The sequence below is a fragment of the Athene noctua genome, chromosome 6 (assembly GCF_965140245.1).
Source record: "Athene noctua chromosome 6, bAthNoc1.hap1.1, whole genome shotgun sequence".
NCBI lineage: Eukaryota > Metazoa > Chordata > Aves > Strigiformes > Strigidae > Athene > Athene noctua.
In genome coordinates, this window is record NC_134042.1 from 47,741,624 (window position 1) to 47,763,265 (window position 21,642).

A 21,642-nucleotide genomic window follows, 5' to 3' on the forward strand; every position below is an offset into this window, starting at 1 on the left:
GTGTCTTTTGAGTTCAAGCCCTGTAATTATTTTTAAAGATATTTCTTATCTTGGCCTTTTGATTCTTTGCCAAGATTTGGGTGTGCACATCCCATGGATTTTGAAAGCAACTCTCAAACTAATACATCACTTTGGCTGGGGATCCATCTCAATTTCACTGAAATTAAATGCAAATATCTAGTCTAGGGAGAGATAAGCACCTCCAGTGGGCTTAGATATATATGAGGATGAAATCAACTACCTTCTCACCATGCCTGTCCATTATCATTAAATATAAAGGGGCCTTAGGCAACGTGTTTAGTCTGAATACACAATTATTTTCTAACTACATTATGTGGGATGAATCCTACCCATTAAGCACTTAAAAAAACTCCCCACTGCACATTTAATCAGGCTAAGACTGACTTAGGTCTTTAAAGCCAAGGTAGGACTTGGAACAAGTGTATATTTCTGTGCCTTTCCCTGACGTTCAAACCTAAGACTGTAAAATCCAAGTCAAATGCTAATGGTAGTGTCACGCATAGAAACAGCAATTACATAGTTATTTGATAATTGAAAAATAGAAAGCATGGGTAAAGGTGCTTTATCATTGTATGGTTATTTTAACTGTTAGCTGAAGAAGGACTAATTGCATGGTAGTTTTGCTTAGCAGGAAAACCTGCAAGTAGATGTTACATAATATATTCTTTTTAAGCCATTCTAACTTGCAAATAAACTGTAATTTACCTTTTAATAGAAGATGCCAGTTATTATTAGTACCATAAAAATACCTATTTTCTCTCAGCAGCCAAAGAGAATGCTAAATGATGCTTGCCTTTTCAGACCTGTGTCTGATTATCCTCTGCACGTTTTTAATAAACCTGTAATTTTATTTAAATTCTTGATTCACCACTAAACAATGAAGCCACTGAATACTGATTATTTTTAGGAAAATAATACACCATTCAATTACAATTACAAAAAGCTCCATGTTCTGGTTAGGAAAATTCTTGATTGCAAATGCACTCCCTGCTATGATGAATCGTTTTTTAGATGTAATGTTGGTCTAATGTAATAACTTGGAACCCTAGTTTGACTTTTCTTTATGGCTGTAGCAGAAACAGTAATATAAAAGGAAAGTAAACCCGAGTCTGAAAGGTACCTTTTCCTCATTTAAGCTGAATGTAGGACAGTGTACACTCTCACTACAGTGGATCTATAGCGCCTCTTAACATCAACAATTATATTGTTTCTTAAATCACATCATGTGTTGCTGTGACTGATAACTGATAGTCATAGTTAAGAATAGCAGCAGGTCATTATTTTTGGAAGGAACTCCTGTTTCTTCTATCAGACTGATTGATACAGTCTAATGGGGTAAATGGTTGGAGCTCGATGCTGCCACAAGAGCTCATGGGGCAACAGTGTTAGTGCTCCTCAGTATCCAGCACAGTTCAATCTCTTGTTTTCAGCTGGGATCTGTGCAATCAAAATAGAGTTCTTGGTTTGCATCCCTGGAAGATGTGTCTGGAGAGCAAGGCACCAGTCAGTAAGATTAAGTTCTTTACACTTCTGTTAGGAAATCTGCAGTGGTCTGCAGATAAGATCTGAAAAGTACCGTACTAAAATGGGAAATGACAGCTTTCTGCTCCTCCTTGTTTATGTGTAGAGGTTTATTTCTAGGGATGCCAAACTTCAGTTTCGTCTAGTTCCCTTTTTTAACTTCAAAAACATAAATACACTAACTTAACTGAAAAAAGCCTTTCTCTGCTTGGCTATATAAAACCACCAAACTGTTTCTTTTTCCCCTCCCAGCTTGCAAATAAAATGTGATTCTTGAGTTAAATTCTCAAATAATAAGAACTGGTTCCTGACTTCAGATATAGAGGCTCAAGGTAGCTTTTATGTTGTACACATGCACAGTAATTGACTTTATAATGTCATTGGTTCCAGGGGATGTAGCTCTATTCTAGAGGTTTGGCTGACAGAAGGAAAGCAGGGCTGATAAAGTGAATAGTGGCAACAGCTTAACCGTAATGCTGTTACCTCCGGCCTCAGTATTGTGTTTATATTTTGTTCCTATCCCCTTGAAATGCAGAGACAGTATTACTGAAGTATTTTTGTGCTTTCAGTGTTTGTGGGACATAGAAGAATTATAGGGAGAAGGCAATGGGTGATTTGTGTCTGGATCAGAAGGGGAGATTTCACCAAGAATTGTTTTGAATGCATTCATTATGTGTGCAACTCTTCTCTTTTTCTATTTTTTTTTTCTTCAGGAGAAGAAGGAACACAAACACATACAGAGAACAGCAGCCAAGAAGCTGAAGGACAGACACGATGCCAGTCTTGCACATCCACATTTCTCAAGCTTATCTGGAGATTTCTGATCATTTTGTCCGTCTCTTCCTCCTGGGTTGGGACCACGCAGTTTGTCAAAATCACTTATGAGACCTTTGACTGTCCTTTTTTCATGACTTGGTTCTCAACAAACTGGAACATTATGGTTTTTCCCATTTATTATTCTGGGCACCTTGCAACCACGCAGGAAAAGCAGTCTCCAATCAAAAAATTCAGGTAGGCTTTATCGTGGCAATATCCCTTTAAACAACCTGATTTCTGCTGACTGAGATCACTGCTCTTCTCAGTTTGACCCATGGTGTCAGAAGGCAGAATAAAGGTCATGCTGCAGAAAATTTCATTCATAAATCACTTACAGAAGGGTAACAGATGAGTGATACATGCTTGAATAAAAGAATAATTGATTGTTAGAGGAGTTGTTTACTGAGTTTAAAAGGTCAGTAATTTTTTTATAAGCTTGCTGTTATCTAATATCTCTATATTTTGTGTTCTTGCCTCGATCAGGCCATCAATTAATCTGTTCTGGTCCATTTATGATAGAACAGTAGTGTAAAGTGCCACCAAAACAACTCATAGTTGAGAAGAAAGATGTTCAAAGCTGAGGAGATGGTTTCCATGTGGAAAACCATGGCTTCTCTCCGCTCAGCAAGTACAGCAGGATGAAAACTGCCCATTCCTCCTCCTGTTGGATCATAGCATAGAGGAAGAGCATCCTAGTAGCCTTCTCTGCTCTCTTTTGTGTGGGGTAGGAATTAAAAGAGGTTGCAGACTCTTGGTTTTCCTCCCCCTGTACCTCTGAGGGGTAAGTTGGCATAGCTGAGTGGCTGTCATCCTGAGGGAATGAAGTGAAGGCTTTGTCTCATCTTCCATCAGGCTCCACATGGAAATACTTCTTCCTCTGTGTTGCAAGAGCCAGGGGAAGACATGCCTCTGACTCCAGCCATTCCTTACGCCACATGGCTGCATGCTGTAATTGAACTCAACCTCAAGTGCAAAGGAGTCCATAGTACTAACTATAACATTAGTCTGCAGAGATGGAAGTTTATAAATCCCTCTTCAGTAGCCACGGTGAAATCCTAGAAATAAAAGGTTAGAGGGAAGCCCAGAGATCATCTGCTCCAACCACCAGCACTGCAGCAGGACCAAGCTGGCTTAGCTTCACCCTCGCCAGTTTGTAAGAAAACTGTATCTAACCTGTCCTCAGGACTTGGAAGTACCACCATGTTCTGGGACACTTCATTTCACAGTTCCTCCTCCAATTCCATTATTCTACTGATCTGATGGTGATGTGGAAACTGCTTTAAAGGATGGAACTAAATTCAGCTTGCCAAGAGATAACACACCTTGCCCATGAAGGGAAGAAATTCACAGGATAATTTTGAGCTGGGACCCAATTGTGTTACTCCGGTGCAGACTTGCTTTGCAAACAATGCTATTGACTTCAGGAGAATTGTCTGTTCTGCAAGGTATTAACCAGCGTGTGGCCCACACCTTGCTCCTGCTGACAGAGGGTTCAGCACAGCTGTCATTGAGCACACAGGGAATTCAGTTTGTGACTGTCAGGCTGGAGTGTGGCAGGACCAAATTCTTCCCTCGGCTGCTTTTGCCAGGATCTGGGATGTAGTTTGGCCCTAAATTATAATTTCTGTCAAATCAGTGTGACTGAAATTGAACGGTTGCACTTAATTAACTGCTTCTCTGAAAACCCTAGTGCTCTGTGCATTAATGATGCCTTCATTCAGATTCTTGCTGGAGTATTTGTGCGAACATTAACAGTGTCAGCTTGGCTTCTGGTTATGGGGTAAAGTAATAACAAATGCACAGCAGATAAGGAAGAAGGTGAGAGTAAATATCCCTGCTGATAGATCCTCTGCAGTTAGTTGGTTGATTATATATATCCATCAGAGCAAAATTTTGGGCAAAACATTTGTGGCAATGCATAATATAAGTATGCTTAAATAATTGATACGTTTCCCAAGCTGATAGGAGTTCAGCTTTTAAAGTTGAGGACACACGCTTACATGCCCTGAGGAGTTTCTGCACACACAGAGATGTGAAGTAGTTTTGTGAATATGTGGAAACAGAAGACCAGTGTTAGAGCTGATAGGCCAATGGAAAAGCATGTTGCCAGGGTGTTTCCTACCCCAGATATTTCAGGAGCTCACATCCCAGGGAGGAGGTAGCTGCTGGCAAATACTGACTTTGTGACAGGGACCAGCTACTTGGTCTGTGCCGTGTTACAACTTGACAAGCCAAATTCTTTTAGTTTGGGTATAGGAATGGACATCTCTTGAGAATGAGTGCTTGATTTTCTGATGATTTCATTGTAAAGCATCGTTTGTAGTTTCTAGATTCAGAGAGTTACAGACAGATTTAGTTCAGAAAAGGTCTTTGGAGGTCATTTAACCCAGCCTCCTACCCAGAACAGGATTATTTTCAACACTAGATCAATTGTTTTTATAATTGCTTTGTTTATGTTCTTGATATTGTTCCTGTTACAAGGCTTTTTACTACATTTTGTAAGATTCCTTGTTGCTTGATTTGCTGGTTTTCTTTCAGCGGAGTAGCTAATTCTCGTCAATAAAGCCCAAGCTGTAGCAATTCCAGGGCTGCCTCAGAGTCCAGAGGTGATTTGTCTTTGTGTTTCTGGAGGATGTAGTTAGTCACTAGGAGCTTTAAAGACATATGACATTTGGTCCAGCAGATATTCCCGGTGGATCAGAACAAACAGTGCCTATGATATCTTGGCAGAGATATAGTGATCACGGGAGTGACTTGCAGAGTGCTGCCCCAGGCTGGCAAAGCTGTATAGAGCCACTGTTTTTTTAATAAATCCGACTTGGAAGGATAGAAGTTTCAATCTTCAACTTTAGATTGGCTTTCTGAAAGGTTTATAATCTTTGAGATTGTAAATTGTGTATTTCTTACTTTTCACGCTTTACCTTAGAGATTAAATTTTGTGGTCTTAGAAACTAACTCATGGTTATTACCTTGCTGCTGCATTTCAGTAAAATATCTTGGTTGTCTTGAGGCAGAAGACACTTGGTATCCCCTCAGTATCGTAGATAAAAGGTATGTCCACATAAAGAGCTTGAAACTCCTTGCATTAGTGGTGAATAAAATGATCTGCAGCTCAGTAAGCTCAGCAATAACCCTGCCAGTATTTACCACAGCAGAAAACACTCCACAGACTTGATGTAGGATCCTAATAGAGTTACGATTTGGAATAGGTGGATGATATTTTCAAGGTGAATAAATTTTGCCTCCCCATCCGCTGTCGTGGCTTCTCAAGGACAAACACTGTGACATTCAGCAGCTTTCTACCAAAATATATCCACAGCGTAATAGCTGAGGTTAGTCCTTCAGGTGCTGTGCAGCCTTGGGGCACTGGCTACAAAGAGTGTTGGTAGGTGCAGGTTTAGTAAGTACGAACATAATTGGAAGAGTTGGTTTTCTAGCAGAAAGGATAACAAGATGTGAGCGTCACTTGAAGTAAAAACTGAGCCACAAGTAGTTGGTATTTGCTGTCATCTGTCATCTGCAAGTTTGACACCTGCACATCTCTCCATCTAGGTTGCAGCAGTAGCTCAGTCCAGCTTCCTCAGCCACTTATGGAATATCACTGCAAATCTGCATCTTCGCTACAAAGGGCTTTTCAGAGGAGGGATGAGGATCTCTGTTGCCTGAAGCTGCTCCAAAGCCGAATAGCTCAACAGTAGGGGGAAGAGCAGCAGCACAAACCCAGGGCTTTCCTTGGACCATTCCTGTTGGGAGACAGCATTCCCATGGTGCTGCCCCCCGCACCAGACACTGTTTATGTGAGAGATTCATGCACAGTTCCCTTTCCTTTTGCTCCCACTCTTGAGCAGACAAATACAGGCTCTTTCTTAATATTCAGACTCGGTCAGACCCGGAAAACAATTCACCAGTTGCTTAACCACCATTACTCTGTTTGATGTCTGTCTCCTGAAATGGAGATGGAAGATATTTTATTGCAGCAGATGCCATCATTTACATAGAAGGACCAAATGACATAGTAACAACTTATGCTCACAAAAGGTCCTGCGGTGCTTCTTGCTACCATAATGTCACTGGTGGCCTTGCCAAGTTTTATTCTGGGTGATGTAATTACATTTGCTGTATTCACGTTATCCCAGGTAGCATCTGGTAGATCTGGGTTTTTTTGTAAGCTGTTTTAAAACCAGCTGCTGTGTTACACTCCAGAGGCTGCTGTGCGTCAGGGGTGAATAAACCCATTCTTCTGCAGGGGCTGGCATCAGAATAACTAAGAGGCGATGCAAGCTATTTAGTGGGTGCCAGAGGCAAAGCTACATGACTGCCTGAGGTGCTGTAATTCCTGAGAGCATGGCATGCTGCCCAGAGCTGATGGCTGAGGGCTACCTGCAAATAAAAAGAGCTATTTATGTTAGAGGGCAGGTTTTAAATAGACTTCTTGTGCATTTGGAAATAGTTTGTGTCATAGTTTCAGGGTCAGCTGCTCTTAGCTATGTCTCTGCCTTTAAGTCAACAGCCTACAGATATTATTGGCATGGGGAGGGATCCATGGAGCCCTCTCTCTTGGGTCCAGGGTTTTAATCACTGTCATGTCTGATGACTCCTCCAAGTTTAATTTTAGTTGTATGCCAAAGAGGCTGAGTTAACCACTGAGCAACCAGTCTTCATAAAGCCCAAGGCAATCTGCTGTGGCCATGACTGGGAAAATAAACTATTCTTCCTTTCTCCTCATTCGCTGGGCTTTATTCATGGAGTTCTCCTAGGCACAGAGGTGAACTCTTCAAGTTTTGCTCAGCACAACCCTATCACAAGTCTTTTGTTTATTTTTAATTGAGAAGTGAGGAACCACTGGCCCCTGTTTTGTCTGGTCATTGTACACTGCTGTGTGTGTTGGAGGCTCTTCCATCTGCTTTAACAGCCCATTGCCTGGGGCGTGTGAAGCATTTCCAGATTTCTTTTCCTAACTGTGAATCTCTGCTCATCCCTCCCACTGTTTCTGGGAACTCGGAGGTAAGTGACATTTGTGAAGTTGCCACAACCGCCTCTCCCAAACAGTTGACCAGCCTACAGAGTCCAACCCAGAATAAAATAATAAGCACAGAGTCTTCCTCCTTCTGAGGATTTGCCGTCAGGGAACTTTGGACTCCATCCTCCTGACTCTGCTTTGAGCTTGTCTGTGTGCAGACATCCCAGAGGTCAGCAGGATGACAAAACCTGACCCGCTCTGGCATCTGCTGCAGGATTTTTGGCTTTGGAAGCCCCCCGTCCTCCATGGAGGAGCAGAAGTGCCAGGCTTATTCCCAGCATCTCCCTGGCAGTGGGGGCCACAATGGATGACAGGGGTGTAATTTCCCGTGGCACATTTGTAGAAGAACTTTTCCTACTGCCTTGCAGACTCCACCAGAGTGATGTGCTTGGATGGTTTTGCTGTTGCCTTTGTACGCTGTCAGCATAGCACTGGGGTACTTAACTGTGCCCTGCATTACTGTCAGCAGCCCAAGCACCTTTCTTGTTTTAACACAGCACAAGCTTGTTTCCTCTAAGATAGATCCTGACAGCTTCTGAGACAGGTTGGATTTACAACTGTGTAACAATCCAACTGTGCATCAGAACCAATGGCAGAATTCCCACTGGGTTGGAGAGCACAGGCTCCATGCAGGTCTGCAGTTCACGATGCAGATCTGTTCTTGTCAGGAGACAGGGCACCCTGGCTCTGGTGTCATGTAGTGGTGACACAGCCATGGTGCCTTCGGGTCAGAGGCCACCTGTTTTGGACCAAGATGTAGTCTGAGCTCAGAATCACCTTCTGCATCCACCTGAGTCTCAAGGGGAGAAAAACATCTTTTAAACGTCAACTGCTGTATCTGCATATCAACAAATATTCAAGTCTGTGCTACCAGTGATTCCATTCTCACATAAGGAAACTCATCACCTTTAATTCCTGTTTAAATCAGTGATACAAAAGCCTACGGTCAAACATAAGCTTTAATTTATTTGCTTTGCTTCACTGAGTATTTGCTTTGCATCTCAGATAAGTGATACACACCACTAGGTATTCTCTTTCTATGCATAACGTTTCTGCTCTGATCTTTGGAGAACAGGCTGACTTCTGAGAACGTCCAGGTCAACTTAGAATGAAGGAGATAATTAGCAGATCTGCCTGCCTGAGTGTTAGCTTGTTGGACACCTTTGCACAGAGTCTGAGAAATAAATTTTTTATTACCAGAAATAACTGCTTTGTACCCCAGGTCATTTTAGTGGCAGCAGGGAATGAATGGTTATTAAGTGGAATCATGGAATCATAGAATTATTTAGGTTAAGACATAGCTGATCTCATGTACTACATAGATGTTACTATTCTGCTTTCCTCAAAATGAGAGCAATAGTTTCCATTCCTAATAGGAAAAAACTGAATTTTTATTAACAGCAGAATTTCTCAGAATTACTAAAAATTGTTTGGGAGACCTGAAAACAATTCTGTCTTTAAAGGCAAAGCAAAATCAGCATAATTATTACACCACCACCCCACTAATACCAAGTGGTTTTGACTTCACATTGCAGTCCAATCTTTGAAGTTACTAATTAGTTCTGCATAATTAGTGTTTTAGCAATCTTCCAAACACAGCCATATTTGGATGTGAATACGTCGGAGTCCCGAGGCCTCATGGCATTTAGATTAGTCCCTTAATGTTGCTTCTTAAGGATGTGTTACAGATTGATGGTACCTCGGTTCATTCCACGGGTGTTTTGGTTGTATGAAGCATTCGCTTGTGGGACCCCTCATGTTTTAAACAGACATGTCAGCCTGCCACGTCAAGAAATGAAGCGTCCTGGGAATATCTTGAGGAATACCTTGAACTGAGAGTGCAGACAGTGGAGTTGCTAAAAAACGTCCCTCCCAGTTTGGGGAAGGTAGAGATATCTCAGGAGGGGTGCACTGATGTGCCCGTTATCAAGCTGCATGCTTGAGTACTCGGTCTCCCCTTAGCCCACGCAGGTACCACTTTGCACAGGAGTTCTGTCCCCCAAAGCAGTGTCTTTGGAGCTGACCCTTCCCTTTTGGGAAATCCTAAGAAGCAAACAACTCCCTTAAGTTGTGTGTGACACAGTGTTTGAGAAGCTACAGGTTTTGTTTGCAATTTAATCCACACGAAAATGTCTCTAAGCAAGCACAACTTTTCACTGTGTGATAAAATAAAGCTATTAAATACCCTTCCCTCCCCTTTCCTTCCTTTTCTTACACTTTTGTTTGACTGGCTCAGTCCCACTGGCTGGTGGCTCTCTTTCCCACCATGGTGATGTGTCTGGCAGTAATTCTGAGTATCTTTAGGCAATTCTTAAAGCTTACTTGGCCATACGTGAGAATATATTTCAATAAGAATAAAAACAGGTTTTTGAGCTAAGCAAGAAAAACTCGTCAAGAGAAAAAATCGTGGTTATAATCCCAGTGTTCATGGCCTCGAAGGCAGAGTCTGAGAACTGTCGGTGCATTATAGATAACCTTCATTTCTCTGTGTGAGTCCCTGGGATTATTGTTGCATGGTGTGTGATTATTCCAGGTAAGTTACTACTTTTCTATTTGCAAAATTGCTGTTTTAACAAGATCGCAGGTTATTTTCTCTATGTGAATTAAGCAATAGATTCTTGCGGGTGTGTGGAGTAGTTAGGAAAAGCACTTAATTGAATGCGATAAAAGTCTAATGAATGTTTGTTGTGCTGGTGTGAATGCTAAGGAAAATCCTAGCTGAGATTTAAACTCTCTCTTCTTTTCATAGGGAATGCAGTCGGATTTTTGGTGAAGATGGTCTGACGCTGAAACTCTTTCTTAAAAGGACTGCTCCCTTTTCTATTCTCTGGACTTTGACTAACTACCTGTATTTACTGGCTTTAAAGAAGCTGACAGCCACAGACGTCTCTGCCCTATTCTGTTGTAACAAAGCTTTTGTCTTCTTGCTTTCTTGGATTGTTCTGAAAGACAGGTTCATGGGAGCAAGGGTAATGACATGCCTGATTTTCAACTCTCTTGTTTTCATAATTGCCTTTAAATCCATAAGCTATTGTGCTGCTGTAGTACTGCTGCATTATGGTGTATATATATATAGCATGAAACCATTTCTCATTTAATTTTATGATACAAGCTTAAGCCTCAAGATCAGTTAGAGATCTCAGGCTCCAGAGGTAATTTGATGTGGGAATTTCAAGAAGCTATTACAGCTAAGTGTAAGTTGATGAATTAGAATAGGAGGACTTCCAGTTTCTTGTAAACCTATTCTGTCTTGGGTTACGGTGCTGAAGTACAGTCAATTAATTTTATTTTCAACTTAGTGATAAATGCCTAGGTTCTAACCAAAACAATTTTATTCCTTGTTTGGGTAGAGAGCTGTTTTCAGTGTGCAATGTACTTTTCTGTACTTTAATGTCACCTGATAGGTTTTTACACACATGTATACACGTGCATGTGCCAAATTTGGTTTAAAAGGAACAGCAACTGTTTTGCGTGAAGGTGTATTTTGTACTAAAGAGTTATAGGTCTAACTGGCAGTAATAGAGACCCTGCAAAAAGAAAAGAAAGAATGAGCTAACTGATGTGCACCTAGATCTGGGGGAAATCTTACATACACAAATCTCCTAATACGCAGCAGTTTAAAACTGTTGACTTTATACCTTGGCTAAGGAGTAGCTACACATCCTGTCATTTCTGCTGATGTAGATTCCCCCCCTGAAATGACTCAAGGCCTGATGGCTGTGTTGGGTACAATCCTGATTGAACTGTCGAGAGCCTTGAACTTCGTTAGGGACTGGTTGGGGCCAGGTGTGATGCCTGTGACCAGAAGGGGCCACCAGCAATTGAACTGAAGTTCCATGGAAAGCATGATGGATCAGGACACTCATCTGAGTGAGTGTTTTTTAAAAAATTAGTACAGCGGCTTTTTTTGCTTAATGGTGTGATAGAAGGGTTCAGAAGTGAAAGGAAAAGGCATCCTGTTTCACAGACATCTGATCCAGCTCTTGGAGCAGCCACTGGCACGCTGAGCAGAGCACTGTGCTAGGGGGTTGGGAATGGAAGAGGAAATTGTTTAAAGTAAAACAGTTCCCCTAATTTCCTGGTGAGACAGGGCTGGCTGGGCAGTTAGTAACAGCACAGGGCCTGAGAACCCCAAGACTTGTGTGTCATCACACAAGTGAGGTTTCTTTGGACTGGCTCAGTGGAGGGTCTGTCCAGACCAGGCAAATTTGAGGAGATGAACCCGTGTTTCACAGACCTCAGCCATAGCGCCCTTGAAGGTAAGGACACAGACATTCATCTTCCAGTGCTAAGCCAGACACCTGTGTATCTATTTCATATACAATTTAAAGTATAGAAGCATCAGGTGAATGTGACCTGCCCTCAGCCTGCTGATGACTAAGCGGGGCTTGAAATCCTCAGTGCTCCTCTGCAGAAATCAACAGGAGTGGTAATTTCTGGGGCTGTAGTTCCCTCCTCTGGCCCTTGATAATCTCAGCTTCCAGTGGTTACTACTCACTTGTGTAAAATTATATTGAGTCTAGCTGAAAAAATAGGAAATTTTGATCCCCTTAAGCTAATTTTTGTCTAAATGCAACCTCTTTCAGGAAGAGAGCACAGCTGTTGTATTTCCTAGGCTACTTGCTTAAAGAAAGCTAGATGAAAAATACTAAAGCGATTTTCATTTATTAGTTATTTTTCACTGACTAAAATATAGTAGCTATAAATATGTATTAGTATTAGTGCTGTAAACACCATGAGGTTTGCACAAGAAAAACCTGGCAGAAGTGAGCAGCAAATCCTGCACATAAAAGAAACTGGGTTTTGCTGCTAACTGGCAGATTCTGGATGCACGGTGCTGCAAAGGTAATTAGCATCATTTTCCAGCAGCCCTCCTGCCAGAATAACACTTAATGATGTTAATAACCACGCAGGAGAGTGTTTGAGAACTAAAATACGACCAAGCAGCATGGACCCAGCCTTTTGTGCTTTGAATGGCTCTACTGCTTTCACCCCCCAACCTCTCAGAGAGCAAGTGTAATTAGGTTATTTGGACAGTAAGGAGACAAAAAGAAATAAGGGCTTAATCACATACTCTGAGCCCGTGTTTTTGCAGAAGCACTCAGCGCCCAGGAGCACAGCCAGTTTTTCAAAGGAGCTCAACTAGCAGCTCTCTCAGAGCTTCAGAGCCGTTGGGCACGTCTGCGGCGCATCGGAGGTGGGATGCAGCCAGCTCCTGTGTACCCGAGACAGCTTTCATCTGCCTGGGCTTGAGAACCAGCAGCCGTCAGGGCTCAGCGGCTCTGCGGCAGGTTTCCAGCGTGACCAGCTCCCTGCTCGCCTGGTGTTGCTGGTCGCGGAAGGGCCGCCGGATGCCCACAGGTGTGTGGGAGCCACAGGGCCGGCTGCCTCTCGGCTCCCCTGCCCGCACACCCCGGACAGCAGCCACCCGCCAGGCTGTGGGGCTGGATTTTCAGATGGATTGTCTAAAGACATACCTGTCCTGATGGCCCCTTTATGGTACATCATCATCTTGCCCGTGGAAGCGTTGACTGGCTGCAGAAGAGCTGCCAGGGGGCTGCACACAAACCTTTCTGCGACTGAGCTTCTGCAGTGAGAGCCACGTGCCCTCAGTGGTGGTGCTGTAGCGTGGGCAGAAGCTTCCACCCAACCTGAGAGAGAAAACCACCAGCTGGAGAGAGTATTCATATGAGAAGGACATATACAGCAATGACTGTACAGCTATTTACCTATAAAAGTAGTGCAGGTAGACCTTAGGTACCTTGAAGTACCGGCTGCCCCGCACAGGGAAACACAGCACAACCCCTGCCTGCACTGTAATCCTCTTTGCTTGCACCTCAATGACTGGGTTCAGTTTTGGGCCCCTCACCCCAAAAAGGCCATTGAATGACTCGAGCGTGGCCAGAGAAGGGCAACGGAGCTGGGGCAGGGTCTGGAGCACAGGTCTGCTGGGGGAACTGGGGGGGTTCAGTCTGGAGAAGAGGAGGCTGAGGGGAGACCTCCTGGCCCTCTGCAACTCCCTGCCAGGAGGGGGCAGAGAGGGGGGATGAGTCTCTGGAGCCAAGGAGCCAGCGCCAGGCCCCGAGGGAATGGCCTCAAGCTGCCCAGGGCAGGGTCAGGCTGGCTCTGAGGAAGGATTTCTGTGCAGAAGGGGCTGTTGGGCGTTGGAATGGGCTGCCCAGGGCAGGGGGGAGTCCCCGGGATCCCTGGAGGGGTTGAAGAGTCGGGCTGACCCAGCGCTGAGGGATCTGGTGGAGTTGCGAACGGTCAGGGTGAGGTTAATGGCTGGACTGGAGGAGATTCAAGGTCTTTTCCAACCAAGATGATTCTGTGATACTTCTGAACATCTCACAAATTAATAATGTATTCATGTTACACTGGGACTTCTGGAAGTCCAGATAGCTTTGGCTCAGAGGAAGCACAAATATTTAAAAGACTTCACATATTTGAGTAGTTCTGTTGGCTTGTGTTGCTTCGATTTAGCCACGAGCTTAAATGTTTGTGTGTTTGAGCCCTTGGTTGTGTTTCATCAAGGAAGCAGAATTAATGCTTATTAGGTAGGTACAGAGTGGTTTGGGGACACTTTCCCCCCACCCAGAAATGTTGACTAGCCTGGAGACAGATTTCTTTACTACAGCACCTTATTTTCTGCTGTGCTTCACACGGGGAAAAAAATGTTCCTGAGTAAAATATTGGTTGGTCTTACTCTTCCAAGGGGAAAAAAGGAAGAAAAAAAAAAAGAAGAGGCAGGCTAATTTCATTGCTTACCTAGGATGCTCCAAAAGAAAGTTACTACCCTCTTCCATTAATTAAAAGCCTTGTTTAACGAGCTGTCAGCTACAACAACCAGCTTTGCTTCACTGTGACCTTGCTGCTGCTTGTCAGCTTACAGAAGCCTGCTCTCTGGTTTCTAAAGCAAACACATGACAATTGCTAAGCAGAGGTCAACTGTGCTAACGCAGTGCTGTATAATTTGCAAGAAGAGCTCTGAACATGAAAGTTAAATAATGTTCTAGCTGTTTTCCAGTGTCGGGTCTTATTTATCTAATGTCTTGAGAGACGGTGCTTCATAAGTGTCCATCATTTTAGTTGTTTCAGGGGGAAAAAAAAAAAAAAGTGTTTGGCTTTCTAAATATTTGATTAAAGTAGGGAACGGGCTGTCTAAATTTGGTGTAGTCAGACTTGGAAGACTGGAATCCCAATATAGGGGTAGGAAGACTCTCCAGTTGGGGATGATGGATCTAATAATTTTCACTGATGTAAGGAAAGGACTTGCTGGATCTGAGCAGTGAGTGCCCTAAGAGTTAAATGTTGATCCTTTCCCTTGGAAGGAGGGGATAACTACATTGCATTTTTCTCTTTTGCCTTGTGGGAGACATTGCTTGAAATATTACAGCTGAAATATTCCAGCTGACAGCTGAAATGCTACGTCTGAATTTATGTGCAAGGCAAGATGTATCACGCAGCCCGAGACAAAACCAGCCAGGCAGTGTGGCAGGGCAAGGGGGGCTTCTGGAAACTGATAGGAGGGGCCGTGCTGATGTCTGAGAGGTCCTGGGTGTAATTCTGCGTTGCTTTAAAGCTGGACTTTCGTGCTATTTGTATCCTAGGATAAGCTGTAAGGAGAACAGCAGTAGTACACAATTACATTACCAAGGAACTACTCACTAAACCAAAGACAGGAGGGAGAAGCTCTGTAGAGACTGTTCCACTGAACGGGACTGAAACTCATTCCTCTAAGAGAATTTAACTGTGTTCTGCTCACAGGTCCTTGGGTAGATGTAAGCTCAGGGATCACAATAAGCATTGCTGCATCTTGAGTGATGGTATGGGTGTCCTGTGCCAGATGTGCCCTGACTTTTCCGCAGGGTGAACAGCAGAGGGTGGTCTTCCAGCACCCCAGCTCACTTTAAGGAGTGCAGGCCAGATTTTCATTTAATGAAATGGAACATGCTCCCCCGTCCTCCCCAGCAGCTCACTGGTTAGTGCCCTGTGTCCGAAGATGACAGTCCTGGATCCATGTCCCTCCTCTGGATGAAGGGACTCAACTCCCTCTCGGGATGCCCTGACTGCTGGGTTGTGTCATTCTGCGAAGGAGGGCAGGAGATGAACCACATTAGTTTCTTCCTGTGTATGAATGGGAAGAGCCTGCTTTGCCTCTCCACTGGGGAGTTGTGTGATTTAATGGATATCTGGGAATAGGAAACAGGGTCTGAACCTTAACTGCTGCTGCTTTTAAAAAACCAGCCAGCTTTGGGTATCTGCATTTGTGCATCTTCTGCTCTACACCCGGCTCTAGTACATGAACACCCTTTTTATAATGATGTTTAATGTAATATTAATTTTTTTTTTTAAATCTCTCTAAAGCCCCTGTCTTTCAGAAATGGGGTTGTGATTTTCCCCAGGTCTGAGGAAACACATTTTCCTCTGCAGTCGGTGGAAGCTCACACAGTATTCAGCATCTTTGAAATTCACACTCCATATTTACCTGCTGAGGGTGATTAGATAGAGAGGAGGAGCTTCACAAAGAATAAAACATGTTTGGATCTCTACCACTTCCTTGAAGGTCCTTGGAGTCAAGACCCAGGATTTCAGATGTGGTGTAGTTAATTATTTCTGTTCTTTTTCTCTGAAGCTCCTTAGAAGCTCTGTCTGGGATTTTCAAATGAAGCTAAAAAGCACAGAGGTAAAGGCTTCATAAAAAAATTTGGCCATGTCTGTCCAAGGAAGCTGGCAGGGCTGTTAGGAAATGCCATGCACAGCCAGAGCAGCCTGGAAGAGCTCCCAGTGGTACGCTGGTATTCCACAGTCCAGGGCTCACTCACCTGGAGTGATGTCCAGGAAGGTCAGCTTGCTAAATGTCTGCATTTCCAGTCAAATTGGTGGCATTGCTAAATATTTCTTGTGTTGTACAGTAGAGCATAATGTCATAAAAATTCCTGATCTTGGAGTCATATCTCCAAAGTGGATGTTTAGCTTATAAAATACTTAATGATGGATGTTCTGTCAGTCGGCCCCGGGAGAATTTGCAGTGCTACAGATCCCTTTCACTATCAGTGCATACACTTTCATTATGTTTTACATCTCTCCCAACCGTACATAATTTTCTCTATTTAAGGGAAAGCAAGAAAGCTTCAAGTCAGAGAACGTATCTAGTGACACTCATTAAAGCCCCACGCAGTGATAATCTCTTCCCGTGTAATGAAATTGCACTGAGCTTTACATCGCTTTGCTTTGTCTGTGCAGATAGTTGCAGCAATAATGGCAATCACAGGAATCGTAATGATGGCATATGCAGATGGTTTCCAGGGTGATTCAATTATCGGGGTAGCATATGCTGTTGGATCAGCCTCTACATCTGCATTGTATAAGGTAGGTCATAACTGTTTATTAGTATTCTTATGTTCTTTAACATTGGATGTTAAAAACGCATGAGTACAGAGTGAATCGCTGTGAAATAAATGTTTTATTTTATTCATCCCTCCTGCAGCATTCATGTGGTGACCAGGCGATGTCACGATGTCAGGAAATCTACCATGAGGCTAATTAGTTGTTAGCTGCCAGATACTCCGAATGACTTTCCTTTATGAGCCTTTAATGAAATCTCCATTACTATGCTGCAAGGAATTTAGGATCATGTTTTAATCATTTCCTGCCGCCGCAGTTTATCGACACAGTTTTGAGGGGTTTGCCATACGCAGCGGGGAGGAGAGCCTGAATGCAGATAGTACCGCTCTGCTGCAGGGGCACGGATGCCTCATCCCCGGGCTGCACTGCAGTTCTCCTGCCTATTCTGTGCTCGTCCGGGGCTTGGAGCCCCTGTGTGCGTGTGCCTGGTGCAGGCGATGCACTGGAGACACGCAGGGCTTTGCCCCCTGCTCGAAAGTAGTGGCTGCTCTTGAAGGTGAGGGATGAAGGAAGCAGGGATGTTGTCTTGAGTTACAGCTTGGGCTAAAGGTGGCTGTATGTATTGTCACCTCAGGGAGGGTGAGGTGTGTGAAAAGAGAAGCAGAAGTTTGGAATTAGTTGTAGTGGGATAAGAAGTCACCTCCCAGCTTTAGATTTTGCTTGTCTCGCTAATAAACTTGTTGTGGCCATTCACAAGTCACTCAATGTGCATGAATTCAGGCTAGTGTAGGACAAATCCCCCACGAGGCTTGTGCTGCCTGTGGATCTGAAGTGACTCCCTCCAGGCTCAGCTTTCCTCTCACAGCAGGTTTACGCTGTGGAAGTCGCTGGAGTCCCCTCACAAATCCTAACAGTGCCAAGCACAGCCCAAATCTTGTCATTTCATTACATGAATGATGGTGTCCTTTGGTTCTTAGTTACACTTGCTCCTCGTGGCATTTTGTATTCAGCTTTATTACAGTTATGACTTTATATTAAGCATTATTACAGACTTGACCATCCCCACAGTAAGAACACGGTATCCCTCTCTGTGCTAAAATGCGAAAAAGGACAGAAACTGGCCCAAAGCTCCCCTTGTGAAACTCTTCTGTAGCAAAGGGCTGGCTTGTGGCACGCTGTCCTGGTCAGAGCTATCCCCAAAGGAGTGGAGACCCTGTGCAGGAGGACTCTGCTTCCCATGACAGGCGTGAAGTCTAAAACCCTCTTCTCACCTCTCCATTGCAGGTTTTGTTCAAAATGTTTCTTGGAAGTGCAAACTTTGGGGAAGCAGCTCATTTTGTTTCTACTCTGGGCTTCTTCAATTTAATTTTCATCTCTGTTACCCCGATCATACTATATTTTACAAAAGTGGAGTACTGGTCCCCCTTCTCTGCTGTGCCGTGGGGTTACCTGTGTGGAGTAGCTGGCCTCTGGTTAGGTATGTGATTAAAATATTACTCATTTTTCTAGCTCTTCTCCCCCTGGCCCTCTGCCCCAATACAAAATTAGCCTCAGGCATGAACAATTCCCTGCCACCCCCTTAAGCAGCAGGGGTCTCTCACAGATCAGATCTGATCCCAGTGCAAACAGGTACTCCTTGAGAAATTATTCATATTTTTCATAAGAAGCCTTAATACTACTAATAATAGCAGAGAATAAACATAAAGCAGTCATACTAATTGTCCACTTTCCATCTCTGCATTCCTCCCATAGTTTCATTGGTATTTCCCTGTCTCTGGCACACCTTGATTGCTATAAATCCAATTTCAAAGGGCTGCATGTACCCATTTCGGTTCCTGGCATGCTCGGTGGGGGGTGTGTGCACTGACATAGGGGCCCACAGCTCTGGGGCACTTTCCTGTGGGCGCTGCAGGGCTCTGGGCAGAGCTTTGTGTTAGCCTGCAGAGGCAGGTGCTGTTTCCTCACCTGTGGTCTTCACCTCCCCTCTGCCCTTCCACAGCGCTCCCTTTCAGAGCCACAGTTGCTGGCCTCTAGCCAGGCAGAATATCTGTTGGATTCAGCCCAGGGGTGTTTTAATTTCCAGATATAACAACATTCTCTCCTTTAGTAAAATCTCTATTATCTTGTAATTGAAGAGGTTTTTGTTTCCATTACAAGTGTATTAAATGGAAACAAAGAGGATCTCGTTGCCTGGTACGCAGCCCATCCACACAGCCGTCCGGAGCCATGGTCAGGCTGACAGCTGAGGTGCTGTGAGCACCTAAGGGACAAAAAAGTAGGGATAATTTATCACTCAGAGATCTACCCAAATGTCTAATCCCAACCACGAGGGAACAGCCCTGCGGAGCAAACCATCCTGCTCCTTTTACATAGGGGACTCACCAGCAGGACCAGGTTGGGGAGGGGGGGAACTGGGGTCCTGCCACAGCATCAGCCCCTGCCTGCAAGCACTGGAGGAACACCCTAAGGAATGGTGTGAAAGGGAAGTTTTTGCAGTTTGTTTTTGGTCTCTCAAGGAAGTAGGAGCTGGCAGGGAATGCTGTCACATAAAAAAAACCCACAAATGAAAGGTGTTGAACATTTATACTTCTGTCAGCTTTAGTTTTGCCTTCAACACAGTAGCAAGACCATGGTCTCACTCTAATCTGGTTAGTTCACAGTTAACTTCACTGGCTAATTGTATTTAGTGTCCTTTAGAGTATCAGTTCCTGCTGCTAACACCTTTGGTGTGTGGTCCAGCTAGAGGGGTGTGTGGCCTTTCATCAGGGAAATGTCCCACTAAAACAAGGACAGCACAGCCTCTGAGCTGAGAGCTGGCATCACCATCCTTCTGGTAGGAGGAAAAATGATGGCTTAGGGCAGCAAAACTAGGTTGTTGGTATCTGATCAAAGCTTGGACAAAGCTGTGAAATACAAGCATGATAACCTTGGTATTACAGCCTGTGAAAGGACATACAGTCCTCCCTCTTACCCCATGAAGAACTTCCCCTCATTTCACTTATATATAAAAAACCTAAAATCACTTTGTGACAAATACATCACTGTGGTGTGCACACAGAGCATATGTCATACTTGTAGGGTCAGGGTGGAGCAGAGAAAGTCTCACTCAAGAGTTTTTCCCCCATAATCATGTCTTATTTTATCTTTCTTTTTTCCCCCAGCTTTCAATATTCTGGTTAACGTTGGTGTTGTGCTTACATACCCCATCCTGATCTCTATCGGCACAGTGCTCAGCGTCCCTGGAAATGCAGGTACAAGTACTATGGTTGGTGGTAGAAAAATAAGCACAGGGGCATGCAGACACAGAAGCAGGTTATTGTCTCACTAGCCAAAATCTGTTGTCACGTATTTCAAAAGCAGTTCAGTCTCCTTCAGCTTCCACGGATGCTCCTGGTGATGGCGGGTGTTTCAGTTGGTGAGAGCCTTTGGTTTTTGTCTTGCCTCCTTTCTCTGGGAGTGAGGGGCTGTGTCTGTCCCACACAGAGGGGAGGGCAGGCCGATCCCCAGACAGCAACCCAAAGCTGCTGGTTGCTGCCGAGATGTGGTGGGGTCAGGGTGCTGCTGCTGCAGCTCGACACTGTGCTGGTACCCTGCCGGGCAGCAGCACGTGGAAGTTTACTCCAGAATCTTGTCTTCTTAAGTAGCCATCTCTGCTCTTCCACTCTCCTCCTCTCCCCCGTTAGCCTCACCCCTCCATGTATCCGAGCATGCTTTCAAAGAAACATCTGTTTTTAGAGGGAGGCAGGTCAGAGCTGTGAAACAGTACCTGTAAGAGGCTGCTGAAGGGCTGAGATTTGCTCTTGTGGCTGGTTGTGGAGTTGGGAAGCTGGGCCTGGAGACATCAACTTTCTGACCTGCAAGCTGCCCTCTCCCCATCACTGGTCCATGCAGCCCAAGGACATGTTAAGCTGAAGCAGCGTGCTGTAGATAAAGATTTACTGTAGATAAAGAGTTACCTTCCCTCTCAGAGCAGGAATGGAAACCTTGAGGCTTAGACCAGCCCTACAAGGCTTCCTCAGAGCCTGCACAAAGGGGTGAGGCACGGAGGGGACGTGGCACTTCCAATACTACGCTGACAGATCAAAGCTCTTCTCTGAACTCGAGGAACTGGTCACTCTAGAGCATTGAGAGTGACGTGGCCAGTATGACAGCCAGAGTTCAACCTGCGGGTTACAGAGATGTGCCAGGCTGCTCTGATGCTGTAGATCATCCTACTGCAGTTTTGATGGTGGTGGTGTTTCTTCTTTACAGCTGTGGATCTGTTGAAGCACAAAATGATCTTCAGCGTAGTGAGGTTGGGAGCCACCATCATCATTTGTATTGGGTTTCTGCTGATGCTGCTCCCTGAAGAGTGGGATGAAATAACCTTGAGGTTCATCAACAGCTTGAAAGAGAAGAAAAGTGAGGATCATGCCGACGACATCACAGACTCCAGCGTACACACAAGAAGCAGAAGTAGAGCTAACGGGACAGTATCTATACCACTAGCTTAGGGCTGGTGGACTTTTACCTGCACGCAGATGTATATTCTGTGAATATAGCTTAAATTTCCTGACTACTTGTATGCTTAAAAATGACATTTACTCTGGACTGGGGATGAACTGTAAGATAAGAGAAATACATCTATAATAAATGTTTACATTTATACACTTATCAAGGAAAGGGTGTAAATAGCTACAATAAAATGTTTTGTAATAAAAAGCATTTCAGCTTTTGATTTCCTGAACTGGTGGGTTTAAAACATGGATCAAGTCTAAATCATTTATCTCATCTTGTTGGCAAAAGCAGGGCCATTCTCAAGGATACAGGTCTTGGATATTTCCAGCTAAATCTCAAAATGGATCATGTCGCCTTACTTTCAGTAGTGACCTTTCAGGGAGGTAGCAATTTTGGAGACCATTTCAAATCTCTCCCAG

General features: G+C 44.2%; 1 protein-coding gene across 7 annotated transcripts in view; it reads left to right on the forward strand.

The window, feature by feature from the left end:
• The window catches only part of SLC35F4 (solute carrier family 35 member F4), a 127,188-nt gene extending 105,764 nt beyond the window's left edge, over positions 1–21,424 (forward strand). For 5 of the 7 annotated variants that reach the window (XM_074908890.1, XM_074908893.1, XM_074908892.1 and 2 more), the window contains 6 exons: positions 2,256–2,553; positions 10,128–10,347; positions 16,625–16,750; positions 18,011–18,203; positions 19,888–19,977; positions 20,978–21,424. In XM_074908890.1, coding sequence (XP_074764991.1) covers positions 2,256–2,553; positions 10,128–10,347; positions 16,625–16,750; positions 18,011–18,203; positions 19,888–19,977; positions 20,978–21,219 — 1,169 coding nt within the window. In that variant the 3' untranslated portion in view covers positions 21,220–21,424. Of the gene's footprint in view, positions 1–1,485; positions 1,529–2,255; positions 2,554–10,127; positions 10,348–16,624; positions 16,751–18,010; positions 18,204–19,887; positions 19,978–20,977 lie in introns of those variants that run through there. The other 2 variants (XM_074908895.1, XM_074908891.1) reach the window with 2 other exon arrangements.
• The last annotated feature ends 218 nt before the right edge of the window (positions 21,425–21,642 follow it).